We start from the raw sequence: 22,778 nt of genomic DNA, 5'->3' as shown, positions 1-22,778 counted from the left end.
AGTGGATGTTAGAGACCTTGCACTTCTACCCCTTTTCGTTTGAGGATGCCCCGATGCGCAATAGGGTTTAGGTCTGGAGACATGCTTGGCCAGTCTAACCTCAGCTTCTTTAGCAAGGCAGTAGTCGTCTTGGAAGTATGTTTGGGGTCGTTATCATGTTGGAATACAGCCCTGCGGCCCAGTCTTCAAAGGGAGGTGATCATGCTCTGCTTTAGTATGTCACAGTACATGTTGGCATTCATGGTTCCCCTCAATGAACTGTAGTTCCCCAGTGCCAGTAGCACTCATGCAGCCCCAGACCATGACACTCCCAGCACCATGCTTGACTGTAGGCAAGACACTTGTCTTTGTACTGCTCACCTTGTTGCCGCCACATACGTTTGACACCATCTAAACCAAATAAGTTTATCTTGGTTTTATCAGACCATAGAACATCCAGGAATCCATGTCCTTAGTCTGCTTGTCTTCAGCAAACTGTTTGCGGGCTTGCTTATGCATCATCTTTAGAAGAGGCTTACTTCTGGGATGACAGCCATGCAGACCAATTTGATGCAGTGTGCGGCATATGGTCTGATCACTGACAGGCTGACCCCCCACCCCTTCAACCTCTGCAGCAATGCTAGCAGCACTCATATGTCTATTTCCCAAAGACAACCTCTGAATATGACGCTGAGCGTGTGCACTCAACTTCTTTGGTTGACCATGGCAAGGCCTGTTCTGAGTGGAACCAGTCCTGTTAAACCGCTTTATGGTCTTGGCCACCATGCTGCAGCTCAGTTTCAGGATCTTGGCAATCTTCTTATAGCGTAGGCCATCTTTATGTAGAGCAACAATTCTTTTTTACAGATTCTCAGAGAGTTCTTTGCTATAAGGTGCTACGTTGAACTTCCAGTGACCAGTATGAGAGTGAGAGAGCGATAACACCAAATTTAACATGCCTGCTCTCCATTCACAGCTGAGACCTTGTAATACTAACGTGTGACAGGACATCGGGGAGGGAAAATGGCTAATTGGGCCCAATTTGGACGTTTTCACTTTTGTTCCCAGCAGTTTAGACATGAATTTGCTGTGCGAGTTATTTTGAGGGGACAGCAAATTTACACTGTTATACAAGCTGTACACTCACTAAATTACATTGTAGCAAAGTGTAATTTCTTCAGTGTTGTCACATGAAAAGATATAATAAAATATTTAAAAAACTGTGAGGGGTGTACTCACTTTTGTGAGATACTGTATATAATTGATCAGAATGTTGATTTATTCTGGACATTGATATTAAAAAATGCTCAAGGGCTAAACGCACCTAACGCTTATGTGCATTTAACCACATTTAGGCATCTTAGGCAGTGCTCTTCTAATATGCACAACTTTGGTGTTTTTTTTTCTGCCTCTAAATACCCCTGCCTCTAAACTCCTGTAAATGCCTATAGCATGCATGGACACATAGGCTAACATGGAGGGGTGTTTAGAGGTAGAAAGAAAATTGTTCATACGCCTGTAGAAACTGCGCTTTTGAACTCATGCACTCATACAATCTCATTGTACAGTCTCTGTATTAATTATCTAATTTAGATTTATCTACAACTACTCAGTGGTAGTGCTTATCTAAACAATCTATTCTATTTATATTCAGTTAGAGATACCATTGCATGCAGCCAGATTAAATGGACCATTAATCTCTTCCCACCCACAGTCTTTTATTAACACTCCCCAGCACGATACCCTGTCCCAAGGATATGTTAAAGTGGCATTAAACTCAAAAGTAAACATTTATTAAATTGCAGCTTACCAATTCTTTCCATTTCTTTCCTTTATTTTCAACAGGCAAACCAGACAGTAAGTTGCTTTTCAACAGACCAAGCTGTCATGTAGATTTAGCAGTTAGAGGGTTGAAGCAAACCATTTATCACTGACAGGGGTGCTTACATTGGTCAGCTTTTGTTTATGTATGTACAATGTAAAATCTTTATCTCAAAAGGAAAAAAAAACTGTTGACGTAACTGCTTACAAAGGGTCAGTTGGAATTTGGCTTCAGTTTTGAGTAGTGATAAAAATCTGTTGTTGCATCTAACACTCACTTCATCTGTGATGTCATCTTTTTAATAGCGTAGCTGTCATATACAGTTATTAAACATACTGTACATGAATTAAATATAACAATTATAAAAAATATATTTTCTTACATTTTTTAATATTTGTCAGGTCATAATAAAAACAGAAGATGGTATTTTTTAATACAATTCAGTACCAAAAAAAAAGCCTTACATATGTATAAAATAAACTTAAACCTATTCAGGTATTGAAGTAATTTGTTAGGTTAATCATCATATGCTAACGTTGCCAAATTTGGCCTATGCACCAATGACTTTGGAACACAAAAAGATTACTAAAAAAGGAATAAACTCAGCCATTGTTGACATCATCTTTTAAGATATAGGTCTCTAACTTTCAGGCTTCAGCACTTTCTAATTTTCTAACTAACAAATATACTGATTGGTTTCCCTGATTTGCAAGGTTTTTTTTTTTTAAAGCGGGGCTCTACCCAAAAGGGGATGTTCTGTTTGTCTGCCCCCGTGCTGCCACATTTAGCACTTTTTGGGGGGGGGGGGGTGGGTATCTGATTTTGACAGGTACCCGCTCCTGCTTCCAGCTGAGTTTGCCGCAGCCCCTCTCCTACTTCCCTCACAGCTGGGCCATTCATAAAGTGCAGTGGACAGGTAAGTGCCCTAATATTAAAAGTCAGCAGCTACAGAATTTGTAGCTCCTGGCTTTTAATTTTTTTCTGAAGGAGCCTGAAGCTCTGCTTGAAGTATCATTTTCATAGGCAGTCAATGTATATGTCTGCTGTTAAAGAAAATGTCTCCTATGGCTTTTTTCACCTAATTTCTGTATTGATATCATACAGGTTTTTCTTCCTCTCAAATGATGAACTTTTGGAAATCTTGTCTGAAACAAAGGACCCGCTACGAGTGCAGCCTCACCTAAAGAAATGTTTTGAAGGAATTGCCAAACTGGAGTTTACTGATGACTTAGAAATCACTGGAATGATCAGCTCTGAGAGGGAAACTGTCCCCTTAACACAGAAGATCTATCCAGCAAAGGCAAAAGTAATTATTCTTTATTTTATTCATTATGCATAGCACACTTGCTGTGGTTATTTAGCTTGCATGCTGGGAGAAGGAAATGCTTTATTTTATTGCTAACACTGAATTATAGCACACTCGGCTTTCAGAATTCATATGATAAACATACTTACTGTTTCTCATGGCAGAATGCCATAGAATGAGTGCTATATAATGTAAGTATGCAAGAGCTTTTACTGCACATAATAAAACATATTATTCCTGACCTTAGTAATATTAAATCAAATCTAACACTACCATGCTAAAAGTAGCAATAGAATTGCTTAAGTAAAAAGAGATTATATTTCATCCTAGCTTAGGAGATGAGGTACAGCCTAACAGCACATAAATGTGGTGCAATGCAGTTTTAGTAATGTACTCTTATTCCGAGAATAGTTAGCAGTGATATGAGACCAGTGTAAGGTTAGGAGCCCACAAGTGATACTTAGATCTGGGTAATGGTTTGTGTGAATTGGCTCATTCTTGGTGTCCTTTTTTAAGTGATAGGTAATCTGAGCAATAGGAGATATGAACAAATTGAGACATGTACAGTAGTACTTTTACTTTATTTGTCTTTGTCTGACCTCCTTTTGAGTACAGCCAGCAGCACAACTGGAAGGATATATAGCGGCAGAGGTTATCGGAGAGGATTCACAGGACTCTATAGCGCAAGATCAACTTTTTTTTTTTTGCAGGTTTCTTATCTGTGAACTGTAGCCCAAAGTTCTGTATAAACAGATAACATTCATGTGATATGGTTCATTAAATGTCGAGACTTACTACTTGAGTTGCTTGAAACTTGCCTCTCCTCCAGCTGCTACCAATAGCCCTGTCCACTGCCATTTCTGCTCATGTTTTTCTAGATGTCCAAATAAGGTCAGATGACACAAAAAGAATAGAAAAAGAAAGATGCTATTGCCAGTATTTTGCTTTGGGTCTGTTTCCTATTACCCTGAGCCCGATACTGACTCATAATATTTTTTGTTTTTTTAAATATGGGCTTGGAAGAAAACTAAAAAAATTTGCACGAATCTGACAGTGAGTAAACCAGGAGGCTATAGTTTGTGTTTATACAGTGATGGTGGAACCCCCTGTGAGGGAGGATTACTGTTTGGTTGAACTTTTTCATTACCTTTAAATAAAAGTGGGCTGCCATGCCCTAAAGATGCAGTCTGGAGTGGTACATTTATGGAAAACTGCATGCACCACTTGAACCTAATGACCCCGGATCATATATATATATATATATATATATATATATAAAATATATGTGTGTGTATTATACAGCACAATATGACAAAAAACACATTATATTTTACAGTTCTATCAAAATTGGTCATGCTTTCATATTCACCTGATCTGGGAATATGGCACTGTCTACATGGGACTCTCCCTGGATGGGCGTCATAACACCAGAATAACCCAGGCCAGGATTTCAAATTTGAAATGTATACCAAAAAGTAGCTACAGAGAAAAAGGTCCTTAAAAAGGTCCTTAAGGAGTAAGGATGAGCTCTGGCATGTTCGCACAGCCCACGTGCAGAGCCCACCAGGAAGTTGGCACTGCGTTGTGCTAATCACAGGCAGTGAGACATTTCCTGATCTCTGCAGCCGTGCATCGGGACAATGTTTCACTGCCTGTGATTAGCTCAGTGCAGTTTCGACTTCCTGCCGGTCTCTGCACGTGGGCTGTGTGGACATGTCGGAGCTCATCCTTATTAAGGAGGTCCTTAAGGAGAGCAAGTTTGTTACAAGATGTATCCGTTTTACCAAACTATTCATCTATTCTCCTCTATATTTGTTTGGTCCCATGTAGGTGTTGACCTATCCCCCCCCCCCCCCCAACATGGATTTATGCAGTCCACAACTTTCAGAGGAACAAATACATTGGGTGGGCAACTACATGGCAAATGAGGTTTAATGCAGAAAAATGTAAGATAATGCATTTGGGTGGCAAAAATATGAATGCAATCTATACACTGGGGGGGGGGGGGACCTCTGGGGGAATCTAGGGGAATCTAGGATGGAAAAGGACCTGGGTGCCCTAGTAGATGATAGGCTCAGCAATGGTATGCAATGCCAAGCTGCTGCTAACAAAGCAAACAGAATATTGGCATGCATTAAAAAGGGGATCAACTCCAGAGATAAAACGATAATTTTCACGCTCTACAAGACTCTGCTCTGGCTGCACCTGGAGTATGCTGTTCAGTTCTGGGCACCAGTCCTCAGGAAGGATGAACTGCAAATGGAGTACAAAGAAGGGCAAATAAGCCAATAAAGGATCTGGAGGATATTAGTTATGAGGAAAGGTTGCGAGCACTGAACTTATTCTCTCTGGAAGATGCTTGAGAGGGGATATGATTTAAATTTATAAATACCGTACTGGTGACCCCACAATAGGGATAAACCTTTTTCGCAGAAGGGAGTTTAACAAGACATGTGGCCACTCATTAAAATTGGAAGAAAAGAGGTCTAACCTTAAACTATCTAGTGGGTTCTTTACTGTAAGAGTGACAAGAATGTGGAATTCCCATCCACAGGCGGTGGTTTCAGCGGGGAGCATTGATAGTTTCAGATGAGCTATCCATTTATTATAGGTGATCACTATATAACACTCCTTCCAGCGTATTTGAAGTCAGATGTGGTTTCAACATACATTAGGATTTAATTGCCTGTTATTTATGGCCAGATCCATAAATGTATGTGGACTACTTCTAAATTCTACAGCTTACAAAACCATTAAACCTCACCAGAAATTTTGATCACTTGTATTAGCTCCCTCTGGTCAACCTTTATTTTTCCCCTAATGCTGGTGCAGGCAGAGGTCATAGACTTGCTCTCTTATGATAACTTGTGTACTTGTAGGTGAGCCAGAACATTATTTGGACAGTTTCCTGATTACCAACTGCTGTCTAATAACTGTGGAAGTTTAAACCTTTACTAAACTAATAGTTTAGTGTAATTATATGATGTTTACATGGTCATAAGATCAACCATTCGATCTGTTCCATTTAATTACTTTGGATAACTCTATTAATAAAGATCTATGGTGCTCATGGTGAAGCATAATAAAATTAGTATTTTTTTTTTCTCCTTCCAGCAGTCTCTGTCTAAAGCTTTCGATCTGAAAAAACACTACAGCAACATATGCCATGTACAGTACTAATACTGTGCCTCCAAGGCAGATTGTCACACTATATACTGTAGCTGTTACTATCCAATCCTCCCTAGAATATATAAGCTTTGGTTATATACTGTACATAATATAGAGAAGTTGCCAGAAGATGTTCTTCCCTTAAAACTTAATATGAACTATCACATGTATTGATTTTGGTTTTCAGGGAATGGTTGAAAAGTGGCTCTTGGAAGTAGAAGAAAACATGTTGGCCAGTATAAGGCGAGTCATTCAAGATGGAATAGAGGGATACGTGGAGGTAAGATTCAGATTATTAATAAAGCCCTAAACTAAACTAGAACTCCCCAAAATGTGTGTCTGAAATGAAAAGATTCTCTATTACTTCAATGGTCAAAGTTACATTTTCAAATTCCAAGTATTATTTTCCAGGACAAACTTGAATCAGATAGTACAAGCAACTTAATCAAATGCTTACTGTCTGTACATGGAAGCAGCTGCTAGGAAACATTTATAAAACTAGTTCTGCAGAAGAACACCAGGGTGCAATCTGTAGTATATTAATGTATTTATTGTGGTGAAAAGACAAATGGAAACTCACATTTTGACAATTAAAACCCGATTCATCACATAGTAAGAGCTTCCAGTGGACATCTCACAAGAGGGAACCTCAGACCAGGATAGAAGCGCTGGGTGGATGGATGGATACACTTGCAGGACCAAGAGAACACACCAGGGGGTGCCAAAATAAATGTAGCTTTAAATGTACTGAGAAACACTAATAAATGACAACTCGCATAAGAAGAAATTGCACTTTTGTATGTTATCCGTGAGTGGTTAGCTCATGCATCGAGACGGGAAGCCTTTTCCTAATGCCACGTACACACGAATGGACTTTGCGGCAGACTAGGTTCGATGGTCTTCCCGATGGACTTTCGTCAGAGTTTGGACAGACTTTCCGAACGAACGGACTTGGCCACATACGAACAGATTAAGTCAGTTCGAAAGTCCGTTCATTTTGAATGTGATGGCGTAAGAGGGGACTAAAAAAGGAAGTTCAATAGCCAGTAGCATCCCTTGCATTGTATTTGGTCCGTCAGACCAGCATACAGACGAAGGGTATGAAAAACGATCGGTTTAGCCCACACACGATCGGATTGTCCAACAGACTGATTCCGTCGGACCTAGTCTGCCAGAAAGTCCAGTCGTGTGTATGCGGAATCACAAGTGCAGCCTTGAAAGTCTTTGTTAGCTTGAGAAAAGAGGCTTGGGCGGTCATGAAATGCATAGTTTCGCCTGATAACATAATTTCCAGTCTGCTCTGCATCCCACAGAAGCCCTCAACCATCTTGTTGGTTTCCACTTCCTCATCAAAGCTGTTATCTAGCCTGATGCCCGGATATTCCAGGCTGTAAGTGTTTGGAAGAGGCTTAAAGGATACCTGTACTAAAAGTATAATGAAGTACAATGCAGTTATCCTTTAAAATAAATGCTTAAAGTCTTTAAGGGCGTATTTGCGAATACAGTATCTGTTGTGGTGGTGCATGGAAAAACATACATTAAACTTACGAGTTTATGCGTCTTGCTTTGCAGAGCTATTCATTCTGAATAAAAAATATAAAGTGCAGCTCTAGAGTTAAACTGTGCAATTCATGGTGACACAATGGGGGTTATTTACTAAAGGCAAAACCACTTTGCACTACAAGTGCAAAGTGCACTTGAAATTGCACTGAAAGTGCACTTGGAATATGCATGTATATATAGCATCTGATAAACTATAAAGTGCGACCGTACAATAAACAATATGCAATACCAACTATGACTGATATGCAATAACAATACAAATGTAAAAAAGTTGTGAAAAGAAAAAAAAGTTCATATATGACTATGGGGTTTATTTACGAAAGGCAAATCCACTTTGCACTGCAAGTTCACTTGAAAGTGCACTTGGAAGTGCAGTCGCTCTAAATCTAAGGGGTAGATCTGAAATGAGTGGAAGCTCTGCTGATTTTATCATCCAATCATGTGCAAGCTAAAATGCTGTTTTTTATTTTCCTTGCATGTCCCCCTCGGATCTACAGCGACTTTACTTCCAAGTGTACTTTCAGTGCAAAGTAAATTTTCCTTTAGTAAATAACCCCCTATGTCTCACATCTAATAAACTATAAAGTGCAAACGTGGAATAACAACTGTGACCAATGTGCAATATTGAGTGACAGTACAAATGTAAAAAAAAGTTTAAGTTAAAAGATGAAAAGAAAAAAGTTCATATATTGCTGATATTCAGTAGAAGAGATCCCATAAAAGGTGTGGACTGTTGATCAGGTGCTTGGCAGTGTGATACCCTTCACCATAGTAAGATTAAAGGCTTACCAAAAAGCCTGCCACCACCCATACTCAGGGAGGTCACAAAGAGCTTTGTTGGGTCAAAGATCCACTGAAGAGATTTCCAAGTGTCTCCCACCAGAAGCCTCTGTGTGTACTGGGTGATGGTCAAAAGCCTGAAGTTCAGACAGCCTCGGCAACAGGATGTTTAAATATGCAAAGAGACACGAGACTTCAGATAGTGTGATATTGTGATAATGCTGCAGTGTTGCATATACAGGTTCAAACTCAGAGTATATCTCCTGTACAAACAAGCCAAAAGCAATTCCTTAAATGTTACAGGTCCATAAAAGCGATTGTGAATGCCCGGAGCACGTGAGCAGGCTTTCTGGTAAGCCTTTAATCTTAATATGCTGATGGGTATCGGACTGCCAAGCACCTGATCAACATTTCACACCTTATATGGGATCATTCCAATGAATATCCACTACTGAATATCAGCCATATATGAGCTTTTTTTCTTTTCATCTTTTTACTTTTTACATTTGTACTGTCACTCAATATTGCACATTGGTCACAATTGGTATCGCATACTGTTATTGCACATTTGCACTTTATAGTTCATTACATGCTAAACATACATTGTGTTAGTCGTATATGAACTTTTTTTCTTTTCACAAATTTTTTACATTTGTATTGTTGCATATCAGTCATAGTTGCTATTGCATATTGTTTATTGCACGTTTGCACTTTATAGTTTATCAAATGCTATATATACGCATTGGGGGTTATTTACGAAAGGCGAATCCACTTTGCACTGCAAGTGCACTTGGAAGTGCAGTCACTCTAAATCTGAGGGTTAGATCTGAAATGAGTGGAAGCTCTGCTGATTTTATCATCCAATCATGTGCAAGCTAAAATTCTGTTTTTTATTTTCCTTGCATGTCCCCCTCGGATCTACAGCATCATTACTTCCAAGTGCACTTGTAGTGCAAAGTTGATTTTCCTTTAGTAAATAACCCCCATTGTGTCATCATGAACTGCACAGTTTAACTCTAGCGCTGCACTTTATATTTTGTATTATACTTTTGTGCCCAATATAGGTTATAGCGTTCAGCTGCTGACTTACCTATATTCACTAAGTGCGGGTATCCTATAATCCTACATTTATTCATTCTGAATGCTACCTCAATACAGCAACCAAAAACATACCTGCATTTTGGCACACCACAAAAGTTTTTGAAAAACTTAGTGTGTATTATACTCATTAAACTTGATGGGCAGATGTCTTTTTTTCAACCTATGTAACTATATTATATTATATAAATATTTTACTCCTAGGTTCCCCGGAAGCAGTGGGTCTTACAGTGGCCTGGTCAAGTAGCTATATGCGTTTCTTCAATTTACTGGACCAAGGAGGTATCTGAAGCTATTACTGAAGGCACTTTAACTGTAAGTAAACTCCTATGGATATCTGCATTTATATTCAGTGTTCACTGGCAGATCATTTTATAAGTAAAAAAATATACAGTGTATAAACATAATTTGGTTAAAAGATAACTGTATTTTTAGGCAAAGCATAGCTATTATTTATGCTTAGCCTTCCTTAAAGTGATTGATGGTCTTTTTTTTTTTCTATAAGTATAAAAATAAATGTTATACTTACCTGCTCTGTTGCAGTGGATTTGCACAGAGCAGCTAGGATCCTCCTCTTCTTGGGTCCCTCTTCTGTGATCCTTGCCCCTCCCTCTTATTCAGTGCCCCACAGCAATCAGCTTGCTATGGGTGCACCCAAGCTGAGTCACAGCTCCCTGTGTCCATTCAGACATGGAGCCCCGCCCCCGCTCACACCTGATTGGTTAGCTAACTTTGATTGACAGCAGCATCAGCCAGTGGCACTACTGCTGTGTCTCAGCCAATCAGGAGGGAGAATCTTGCAAGACTGAGACACTAGTGGACTAAACATGTGAATGGGGCTATGGACTTTTTAGGCACTGTAGCAAACAATTTTTTTCATATAAAAAATAGATTTATTAGTATAAAAAGGGTTTTACAAACAATGCTTTAAAATGTTTTTTCACAACCAATAGTCGTATCTAACTGTAATGCAATACAGATTACCGCCCCTGTAACCTAACCAGATTTCATATACAAACTAAAGACATTTATTGGTGTAAATACTCCATAGTTGAGTCAGGAGATCCAGCATAGAGGTAGGTCTACAGGATTGGCGGAAGAGTCACAATATTCAAGCAGAATGGCTCGACATGTTTCGCGTATTGATACGCTTCTTTTGGAGCTTATCATTTTTGATGAATAGGGGTATCAGTTGTATATTAGACAAGCTAATCACTATGGTACATACTGAAACTGACGCTAAAGGTTATACGGATATTGAACGTTAATTGGACATCCTGAGGTTCAAAGTTGAACACCAGGTCGACCAAACAGGTAAAGGTTAGACTGTAAAAAAAAATCGCAATAAGCGATTATTGATTGGTTTGTGCAAAAGTTATAGCGTTTACAAAATAGGGGATAGTTTTATGGCATTTTTATTAATAATTTTTTTTTTACTAGTAACGGCGGAGATCATCGATTTTTATTGTGACTGCGACATTATGGCAGACACATCGGACATTTTTGACACATTTTTGGGACCATTGTCATTTATACAGCAATCAGTGCTATACAAATGCAGTGATTCCTGTGTAAATGACACTGGCAGTGAAGGGGTTAACCAGGGGGTGGCAGTGTAGGGGTTAAGTGTTCCTAGGGGCGTGTTACTAACTGTGTGGGGCTGGGCTTTGTGTTAGTGAACACTGATCTCTGCTCCAATCACATGGAGCAGAGATCAGCATCACTTGTTGCCAGGCAGAACAGGGAGATACTGTTTTCAAAGGCATCTCCCTGTTCAGCCGCCCCGTGAGACGATCGCGGGTATCGAGTCCGCGGAACCCGCGATCGGACTCACTGGGTCCTGACCGGCACACGAACGCGCCGCTGGCGGCACGCACATGATGGCAGGGCGGCATATAAAAATGGACGTACCTGTACGCCAATATGCCTGCCCGTGCCATTCTGCTGACGTACATCGGCGCACGCCGGTCGGGAAGTGGTTAAGCATATAGTTTTTTTTTGTTTTGTTTTTTACTGATGTAAATGACTATTGTTTTCAATGGGCCTGAAAAAATCTGCATTGCAGTCAGTATTTTTTCTCACATAAATGCAAATATGTGCATATATTCACAAATACGTGCATATACAAGCATACACCACACTTCTTTCAAGCTAGAAGAATTTTTACACTTGTGTGCATGTGTATGCAAATACATGCAAATGCTGTACAGTCCATCCTCAAGTTTTTTCTGCCAGTAATGCGGTGACGTATCATCCACGTGTGCAGGGTGTGACCACTACACACAGGCCCCAAGGCACCCATGGATGATCGTCCCTGCTTGACAGTTGGTGATGATCTGTGCAGCGGGGGGGGGGGGGGAGACAGTTGCAAGCACCCATCACCCTGTATAGTTTTCAGTGAAGCAGCTGATAGCCATTTCTCCTCCTCTCCCTCCTGCAGCTATCAGCTGAGAAGCCATACATGGAGATCGGGGCTTGCGACTGTCCCTCCCGCCACACCAATCATCCCAGACTGTCCACCATGTGCTTCTCCTCCGGCCCCCCGTGTGCTCCTTCCCCCTCCTTGTCCCCATACAGCCAGCTTCCCTTCTCTCTTCTCCCGCCAGCTGCTGTGGGGGATCTGTCATGATGGAGAACGGAGGAAGTAGGCATTAAATATGTCATTTACCACCCCCTTCCGTTTCTTAATTGGACACGAGTGAGCACTACTAATTACTCCTGAGTCCTTTGATAACTGAGCATAGTAAACTATTTACTCTGCTTCAATTTATGAATGAACAGGAGCCTCTATTCACAGCACCTATTCACAGGGCATAGTGAATAAGTTTCACTGCATTCAAAGTAAGTGTGTGGGACTCTTCACACAGTAGGTTTTTAAACTTCAAGATAATTCAGATTAATAGGAGTAGGCTAGAAATAATTGAAATACCACCAACCCCTCCCTTTAAAATGTAAGCTCTATGAGCAGGGCTCTCCTGTACCTTTTGTATTGTACTGTAATTGTGTTGTCCCCCCTACATTTTATATATGCTTTGCATAAACTGTTGGTGCTATATAAATCGTGTATAATAATAATAAAAAATACAATGTTGAAATGAATATGATTTTACATTTTGACCTTTGATATACTTTAAGGGGTTGATTTACTAAATCTAGAGAGTGCAAAATTGGGTGCAGCTCTGTATAAAGAGACGCTGATTGGCTACCTTGCACAGCTGCAACAGATTTTACACTCTCTAGTTAGCAAATCAACCACATAGTGTTAATGAGATATGACATGAAGCTGTTTGTTTGTCCATTGGTATGCGCTTTTTTTAAATAATAAAGGTCACCCTCCAAATCAGCCTAATTGAGTTATCATTTTTAGGAGTGATCAGATTGATCAGTGAGCTCTTTCTCATGGTAAAACCTTGAAATTAAAACAAGAGGTGCTCTGGTTGAGGTGCCTGCTCACTAGAATGCAGAAATAGTGTCAGGGCTGGTGCAAGGATTTTTGATACCCTAGATGAAACCTCATTTTGTTGTCCCCCTCATTGGCTCCACCCCTGACTCCACCCCCTTGCCCTGTCCATGTATACCCCACCTTTTTAAGGAAGCACCCAGCAAATGCAGCCTAGCCAGCGCCCATCAAATTCAGCCTCACCAGCGCCCATCAAATTCAGCCTCACCACCGCCCATCAAATTCAGCCTCACCACCGCCCATCAAATTCAGCCTCACCACCGCCCATCAAATTCAGCCTCACCACCGCCCATCAAATTCAGCCTCACCACCGCCCATCAAATTCAGCCTCACCACCGCCCATCAAATTCAGCCTCACCACCGCCCATCAAATTCAGCCTCACCACCGCCCATCAAATTCAGCCTCACCAGCGCCCATCAAATGCAACCTACCAGTGGCCATCAGTGCAGACTACTAGTGCCTATCAATGAAATTGTTTGCTTATATTATATTCGGGAGATTGAGACACAGACACACTCCTCCGCCTCTGCTGCGCCTTGAACAATATGTGCGAACGGAGCAGCAGCTGCCTGCCGATGCGGAGACTTAGATACTTGCTGCAGAAAGAAAAGAGTAGGAACACCAGTGGCCGAGAGCCCTAGGCAGCAGTGCTCCCTAAGCGGCTGCCTAGTTTGCCTAGTGGTATCACCGGCCCTAGTGTAAACATTTAATTGGAGGTTGAGTTAGTGTAAGAATACAAAATAAAAGAATAAAGATTTGTAATCATTAGACATATTTAATCTTTTAAATTCTAAAACTCTAAAAGTGGTTACATTACTTAAACTATTTTAAAGTAACCTGGACTGAGAGAAATATGTAGTCCTCCTCTATTGCTGACCTCCCCCAGGAAATACTAATGACCCATCTGTCTTTAGATTAAAGTCCATGTACAGTTTAGGAAATCCATAGTAAAGTCATAACTCTTAATCTGCATGTTTATTTTAGGTCAGTGTTTTAGAATCTACTAAGAAATACTGAATACACTGGATTGCCATAGCAGTAAGAGAACTAACATTTTTTGAAAGAGAGGTCAGCATTGTAAGTTTTGATTCTTCTTGAGGACATGTTTTCTTAAAGCTAGTGTAGCGGCCATAACCCTTGGCAACTTTTGGGCTTACCGGTTACCTCCGCTTGGCTTGTTCTTCCACATCTAGGGGTTTCCAGAGTACCCAACAACTTTGGATGCTGACACCATAAAAGTCCTTTAGAAAAAGTTTTTATTTGCAGGGGTAACATCTAACAACACAGTCTTGTATGGGAACAGAGGGCAAGGGTGAAGAAGCTCAGGCACCTTGAACTGCTAATATCAGAAAGTCTCTAATACCACCCAGAGAGTAGCCACTCGCAGCTGGGCGCTTTAAGGCTGAACAAATCTCTAGCCAGAGATTATGGCAGTCAGCACTTTGATCCAGAACTTGTGAAATCTTTGACCTTGAGTAACTGGTAACAGAAGCAAACGGGAACCTTTTTCCTCAGTACCTGGAACATTCTCTGTCTCCTTGACAGTACTGGAAAAAGCGTAAATTTGTCAGTGTCCTTCACAACTCAGCAACCAGGCACTTCTCAGGATGCCAGCTTGTTGGCCCTCCTCCGAAGAGTCCTGCCTCCGGTCACTTACACGAGCTGTGGTGCCTCTCCAAGCCCAAAGCACACCCGGACGCCTTGAATCCTCCCTCAGTTACTGCGCCTCAAACCAGCCGGTTCCAAGACTCGGGAACAGACGGATCCTTACCCCAGATCAGGCGGGTCTATTGGGGTTAGCCAACCGAAGCATGTTGTGGAGCAACGAACGCTCCCGTGACTCTGACCCCTCACTGGGCTACCCCGGTCCAGAATCAGGAACAGACCGCTAAGACCTCATGGACGAACCTGGAACACGTGACTTCAACATCTTAAGTACCCTTCCCCAGACTCCTCAGCGGGGCCTGGTGCACCCATTGATTGGCTCCGGGGAAGCAGGTACCCAAAACGTCCAACAGGTCTGAGCCGGTCATGTGCACCTAACTGTACACATGACCAGGCAGAACTCTAACACAGCCCAGCTAAACCGATGTCAAAGTTAAACCTACAAAATTAACCCTCAGAACCCCTTTACTGTTCTGAGGCAAAGACGAAATTTGTACATGACAGACACTTTGTCCAAAGTGTCATCGCTACACTAAATTCTGCAAGAAGTAAATGCTTGTTATGTCTAGGGGGGCGATTAAAAATGGGATATACCTTATTTCTCACTCCCACTGGCTTCTTCCTCTTTGTAAGATATTCCCTTCAAATGCACTCCTCTTCTATAATTAATCAGTCAACGCTCATCAATATCATCATTGTACATTGAGTGTTGGACAGCGGAGAGAGGTATGGTATGTTATTATCTCCTGGAAAAAAATAGCATTTAACCTTGCAGTTGGAGGGGGACCAACTGTGAGGATAACTTTCTCAAACCCAAAGTTCATCTTTAAATGGTAACTGAGACATAGCTATACAGTATTTCTCGCTTAATCATTGTTTACCACAAAATGATTGAATGGTACCAGCTGATACACTTCCTAAAGAATATTCTTTTATCGCTGAAAAATAACTTTTTTTCTTACTTCAGGGCTTCTTGGACAAAAGTAATAAACAGATCGGTGAGATAGTTGAGCTTGTCAGAGGAAAATTGTCTGGTGGTGCCCGTGCTACTTTAGGAGCGCTCACGGTTATTGATGTGCACGGTAAGAGCTGTCGCCAAAATTACTTTGATGAAAAATTGAAGGTATAATGGTTTGTTTTCAGATTGGAACAGACATCAGGTTGTTTAGGTATGATTACTTTATTTTAAAGTGTCATAAAGAGAACTGTAGGTTTTTAAGTTGACCTCATAGATGGGTAGTATCTGTGGAGAATGCATGCAAGTCATATTTCTGGAGGGATTGGAGAAAGATGTGACATTCTCCAAATTGCACAGAGCTATTAGACTATATAGCTTACTTTCCAGATCATTTATATCATAGATGAACATGAGAATCTCTTATATCTTGCAAACCGCTTGCTGCCATTTACTTTAAATAATTGTAAATCTGTATTGATCTATAATTGCACATAAAATCATGACTTATTTCACAATCGTTTATTATAGGAATTTTTTTTTAAATGAATCTGTCGTGCCATTGCTGGGCTCTTTTTTGACAACACAAGTTCCCTGGCTGTCATTCTGATGCTTTGGCTCCAGTGATTTCAAAGTTTCTGACCTGGAACAAGTGTAGAGATAAGGAATAGAGTTTGGGATTAAAAGTACCATTTCAGGGTTTGCAGGTGACACCAAGTTATGTATTGGTATAATGTCTGTACAGGATGTCTCCAACCTACAAGCAGACCTCAATGCACTATTTGATTGGACAATTATGGAGCAAATGAGGTTTAATATTGATAAATGTAAATTTATGTTTTATTATTTATTTATTAGGGCTAAAAACACGCATGCATCTTACATTCTGGGGGAGTCAATAGTCAATGGTTGAGAAGTATTTGGATGCTCTTGTAGATCATAGACTTAATAATAGCATGCAATTCCAAGCTGCAATTTCTAAAGCAAGCAAAATATTGGGAAACTAGAGAGGCATAGAGGAGCAGGTGCAAAATTATCTACTGGACGGCTGCTGCTCAAATTATTGAAGTATCAATAAAAAATAAAAATGTAATAAGAGAAGCACAGGTCCGCACATCAACCTTATGTTTACACTAGATTTTTTTATATGTGCACCTATTTACATATTAGCACTGAGGACATTCTAGGTTGATTTTCGGACCTGCACTTACTACATTTTTATGAGGAAAGATTAGCTGAACTGAATTTATTCCCTCTTCAGAAGAGGAGATTGGGACCCTTACCACACTGGGGCAGGGGGAGCGTTAGCATTATAGTAGGTTATTCTGAAGCTGAGGGGGTGTGCTTTTAGTCCACGCTAGCGGCCGAGGAAAGGGTTAATAGCGCCCAAATAGGAGAAGTTTATTTTTCCTCTGCTGGAGTAAATGAACCATGCTTTATATGTTTTTTTTGTCTTGCTCTGGATCAACTGTGGGTAATAATGTCTATAATTTGAAGATTTTCTATTTATTATATTTTTTTTATTGTTTGCACTAGTTCGACTTTTTTAATCTGACTAATTATGTAGCTATCTAATTCTGACAATTTTCTGCCATTCATTGTTCTGTTTGTTATGGGGGGGTCTGACTCATTGAAGCCAGAGACATCCTATCAACTAGCCTTTTCACAAGAGAAATGGCAACCCCTTCACTTTTCTTATTGCAGAGTCACTTTAATTGTGAAATTACATATTTGCTAATGCATAGCTAAAATTCCTAATTAAAATAGATTAAATTATGGAAAAAACAATCTTACTTAGAATTACTGGATTTGCAGAAGTTAATGCTTTGTAAGTATTTATTTTATATTGGTATATCTTTGTTATTTATTGTTCATATTTAATTTTAAATATTCAGTGTCTCATTAATTAAATAATGTGCATTTATCTGTCTGAAATTGATATGCACCTTCTATTAACTGTATATTTCTTGCTACACTGAGCAAAGTGAAATTTTCCACGACATCAAAGAAAGACAAGGATGACATTAAAGGGCTAATCATAAATTCACAAAGCATGAATTGATTATAGTGTAGTTGCAGGAAAACGGTAGTAATTTTCTGTGTTGGCAATCACATCAAGACTACATTTAATGATTTCAAGCCTCTTTTTAATACCTTCAGGGTTATTTAATATGGCAAGTCCTAGTATTTTAAATGCAGTAACATATAGTATCCAGTCAGTGGATAAAAAAGTGTGATCTTATTATGGATCATTGGTAGATTAGGAAAAGTTAAGCTGACTATAGTTTGGAGGCAGAGGCGAAGATGATTGTGGCTGGAAGAGAAAAGGGTAAAGTAGTTTGCTGGCAGGAGAGGGAAAACAAAGCAAAAACTGAATGTCACTGAGGGGAGAGAGGAGCAGCAGTTAATCGGAGTATTCAGAACAGAAGCTGTTCATGGACTTCAGAATGAAGAAAATGGAGGAAAGAAGAGCATTTGCCCCAAAGCCAGTAGAATTAATATACTGTATGTTTGGCTGGTGACACTGTGTGGTGATTCAGGGCATTTTACAGTTTCCTGCTCCCTTTTCAGGCCTGCAATCACAAGGGCTGGCAGAGGGAAGTCTTCCAGTACTGACTCTCTTTGTGACTCGTGGAGGAGGGGGGGGGGAGGCCAAGAAATCCAATGGTGAGATTGTGGAAAGAGCTGCAACAGAAGCAAATGGTACTTGCACTGGGACTGGCAAAGCACATAGTTTGAAGCATGGGTGGGAGATGCCAGGAAATGTAGCGCTGACACTGGGGAGAGGTTGTCGGAGCACATAGTTTGGAGGTAGGGGGATTCCAAGAAGTCTAGTGGTGACATTGTGGAAAGAGCTGCAACAAAAGCTAAGGCAGAAACTGAATTGTGATGCAGATGTTGAGTGTGTGTTAAGGGAACAATGAGTGCTATGGATGTAAACATTAAGGATAAAATGAATAAATCTACCTTAACAAGGTATGGGCTGACCACCTGTCAGCATTGCAATGCAGAAATTTGGAAAGTGTTGGATTTAAAACAGGTATATGTGCTTTCCTACTAAATTCATTCCCGGAGGCAGAATGCTATAGCAATGGAAGAAATTGTTAGAATCTCTTTAAAAAGAGTGAAAGCAGAATTAAACCTGGTCTTATTTTTTTTTATTATTATTATTGCCCCTGGGCGTTTTTTGCCTATTGCATTAATAACTGTTTGAAACAGAAAGGCAGATTATGCCAGTGTTTGTGATTGCAGCAAAGGATCTTGCCCTCTTGAAACTGTTCCAAGCAGTAAATTACAGTGCAGATGTATCTGGTATCTGTGTGTCTGAGTCTGCACAAAATTAAATCTTAAGCCTTGATGAAGGAAAGTGTGTTTGGCCCCCAAAATGCATTAGATTTATTCTGCTATGATTCAACTTTTATCATTGAATTACCTTGGATATTTGTTTAATGATCTCATTGGATTGTATATACATGATGTGGTTTCTCAACTCTGGGTCGTTTCCCCTGTACATGAGGATAGTCCCTATTTTATGGAGTGCTGCTCAATCAGAGCCAGTGTGCCCAGTGGCAATTTCAATGACCCAGAAAAAATCTGAATCCAGTACCCAATTTGTTCTTGTGTTTGGGGTTTTAGCATATTAGGCTGTCAAGGGTGTTTCCATCTTTTCCCCATCTTCCTTCCTGGTTCAGATCCTTTGGTTGCTTGATTGACCTCCTGTAATGATGTCACACTCGCGCATGTGCATCACATCATAACTGCAGAGCAGTGGCCTAAATGTACGCTAAGCTGCGCATGTTCATTAATGCTGACAGGCAAGGAAAAGACAAACAAGTCTCTTCTGTCATAAAAATCCTACCTGTTGACAATTTTTGACAATTTACTTCCACTTTAAAATGCACAAAATGAGTGCTAAAAATGCCAATTTTAATCAATTAATATTGACATACCTTATTTTAGCATGTACTGAACATGCCTGTAATGCCAATGTACTTTGGTTAATCAGGGCCAGTGTCCTTAAAATAAATATAAACTTTGCAATACTAGACAAAGTAATGGGTTATGTGAATGGCAGACACAGAAAATTGTCTGTACTACATCTTTTCTGCAAACTGCACTACCCTAAATACTTATTATTACTGGCTGTGCATTACACATGATCTTCCCCTTTGCCTTCCACTAGGGATGAGCCGAACACCCCCCGGTTCGGTTCGCACCAGAACTTTCGAACGGACCCCAAATTCGTACGAACTTTAGAACCCCATTGAAGTCTATGGGACTCGAACGTTCGAAATTAAAAGTGCTAATTTTAACGGCTAATGTGCAAGATACTGTCCTAAAAAGGGTTTGGGGACCTGGCTCCTACCCCAGGCGACATGGGTCAATGCCTAAAATGTTTTTAAAAATGGCCGTTTTGGCGGGAGCACTGATTTTAATGACGATTAAAGTGAAAAAAAAGTGAAATATTCCTTTAAATATGGTGCCTGGGGGGTGTCTGTAGTATGCCTGTGAAGTGCCACATGTTTCCCGTGTTTAGAACAGTCCCTGCACAAAATGAAATTAAACGTAAATAACATCATTTAAAACTGCTTGCGGTTTTAATGTTATATCTGGTTCCTGCAATATGGTTGAAAATCATTGAGAAAAATGGCATGGGTAGCCCTCCCTGCCCATTACCAGCCCCTTTGGGTCTTGTACGCATATTAAGGGGAACCCCGTACCCATATTAAAAAAAGGAAACACGTGTGGCCCCCAGGCCCTATATACTCAGAACAGCAGTATACAGGCGGTGCAAACAAGACAGGCACTGTGTAGGTTTGTTGTGTTAAGTTGAATCTGTTTGTAATTTTCAACTGGTACATTTTTAAAGTGTAGCTCCAGTCAAAAAAACTATTTTTAAGCTTTTTGGAAAACATAGGGAAGGGTTATCACCCCTGTATAATTTGTTTTGTCGTCCATCTTTTTTCATCTCCCTTGCTGTTGTCTCCTTCCGTTTGCAAGTAGGAGATGTTTGTAAGTTGGATGTTTGAAAGTAGGGGCCTGCCCTATATGCTCTGCAGAAATGGCAGAACAAGGTGTTGGTTTTGCCACAACATTGTAAGCCCTCAAAGTGACTCTTGGTGGGTGCTGGAGCGCCCTGCTGTGAACGATTATATCAAGAATTGTAATTACATGTCCCTGTTAAACAGGGGTAGAAAAATTGGGCCTTAGGCACTGGTGCTGGTGCCACCACACTGCAACCTCTCCCATATAGTCTATTTTTATTGCAGGAATTAGCCCTGCTGCAAAGCATTGCATCAAAAATTGTAATTAAATGCCCCTGTTAAACAGGTGCAGAAAAATTGGGCCTTAGGCACTGGTGCCACCACACTGCAACCTCTCCCATATACTCTAGTTTTATTGCAGGAATTAGCCCTGCTGCAAAGCATTGCATCAAAAATTGATGGTTGTGGTACTGGTGCCACAACACTATAAGTCCTCACAGTTACTCTGGGTGGGCACAGGAACGGGCCATCCTGTGAAATATTATATCAAAAATTGTAATTAAACGCCCCTGTTAAACAGGGGCAGAAAAATTGGGCTGATGGCATCACCCAGAACCAGAAATGTTCTTCCAACATATCAGCGGAGGAGGAAGAGGATATACAATCAACATAACAGGACAGTCACTCAGCATCAGCATAGGCAGTCTTGAAGGGATGTGATATTTCAAAAAAAATTATTCTGTTACATCAGCTTCAGGTGCTTGGTAGCTGTGGGTGATCCAAGACTGATTCATCTTGATGAAGGTCAGTCGATCAACTGATTCGGTGGACAGGCGCACCCTGTGATCGGTAACAAAGCCACCAGCAGCACTGAAGGTGCGTTCCGAAAGAACGCTGGATGCAGGACAGGCCAGTAGCTCAATTGCATACTGTGCAAGCTCTGGCCAGTGATCCATCCTCAAGACCCAGTAAGCCAGAGGATTTTCGGTGGGAGAGGTGTCCAAGTCTGACCTTGCCCCTAGGTATTCCTGTACCATGTAAATCAGACGCTGGCGATGGTTGCTGGAACCGATCATACCTTGGGGCTGCGGACTAAAAAATTGTCTGAAAGCATCAGTCAGATGGCCACCTTCTCCACCGCTCCTTCTGACCGATGCCTCAGCAACACGTTGTCCAGGACCAGGAGTTTGTAACCTCCCAGTCTCTGGGAACGCATTGCACAGACCTTTCTGCAAGGCCTCCCGGAGATGTCTCATCCTCTGCTCCCTCTGCGATGGCAAGATACGGTCGGCAACCTTACCCTTGTACCGTGGATCAAGGAGAGTGGCCAGCCAGTAATGGTCCCTCTCCTTGATCCGAAGAATACGAGGATCCTTCCGCAGGCTTTGCAGGATCAGGGAGGCTATGCAGCGTAGGTTAGCTGAGGCATTCGGTCCGGAGTCCTCTGGGTCACTAAGGGCAACATGATCCGCAGCTACCTCCTCCCAGCCACGTACAAGTCCATGTGTTTCTTGGGACTGTAAATCATCCCTACAAGACTGCTGCTGCTGATGCTGAGTGCCAGCCTCCACCTCCATGCTGACACAATCATCATCCTCCTCCTCCTCTTCCTCCTCCTCATCCTCTTCCTGTGTGATGGGTGGCTGGGTACTGGGTACAGAGCACGCAGACAGCACGCACAAGCTCCTAACACTACTGACTGCAAGCTCTATTATAAAAGATAGATCACTAGCTATATAGGTGAGGTGAATATAGCGGTGTATACTGCGGTCAGGGCACGCAGACAACAACCACTACAGAAGAGCAAGATCGAAAATTGGCCGATAACGATCGGTGTATACTGTGTTGAAGGTACACAGAACACCCACTAACTGCTTCAGACGCCAACACACTACACAAGGCCGCCGCGCTGGTGGCCTTATATAGTGTGGGGCGTGTACTACACAGCCTGAACTATGATTGGCCACAGGCATCCTGCCTGTGGGCAATCATGGCT

General features: G+C 41.1%; 1 protein-coding gene across 1 annotated transcript in view; it reads left to right on the top strand.

Annotated features, from left to right (window-relative positions):
- The window catches only part of DNAH3 (dynein axonemal heavy chain 3), a 730,495-nt gene that overhangs the window by 426,087 nt on the left and 281,630 nt on the right, over positions 1-22,778 (top strand). Inside the window, exons 24-27 of the mRNA XM_077448990.1 lie at positions 2,906-3,107; positions 6,463-6,555; positions 9,921-10,031; positions 15,810-15,924. Of these exons, the coding sequence (XP_077305116.1) occupies positions 2,906-3,107; positions 6,463-6,555; positions 9,921-10,031; positions 15,810-15,924 (521 nt within the window). The remainder of the gene's footprint in view (positions 1-2,905; positions 3,108-6,462; positions 6,556-9,920; positions 10,032-15,809; positions 15,925-22,778) is intronic.

This window comes from Lithobates pipiens, unplaced genomic scaffold (genome assembly GCF_037356315.1).
Source record: "Lithobates pipiens isolate NorthernLeopardFrog02 unplaced genomic scaffold, aLitPip1_a1.2 Scaffold_22, whole genome shotgun sequence".
Taxonomy (NCBI): domain Eukaryota; kingdom Metazoa; phylum Chordata; class Amphibia; order Anura; family Ranidae; genus Lithobates; species Lithobates pipiens.
The sequence above is the reverse complement of the archived record's forward strand: the minus strand, read 5'-3'. Positions and strand labels throughout refer to the sequence as shown.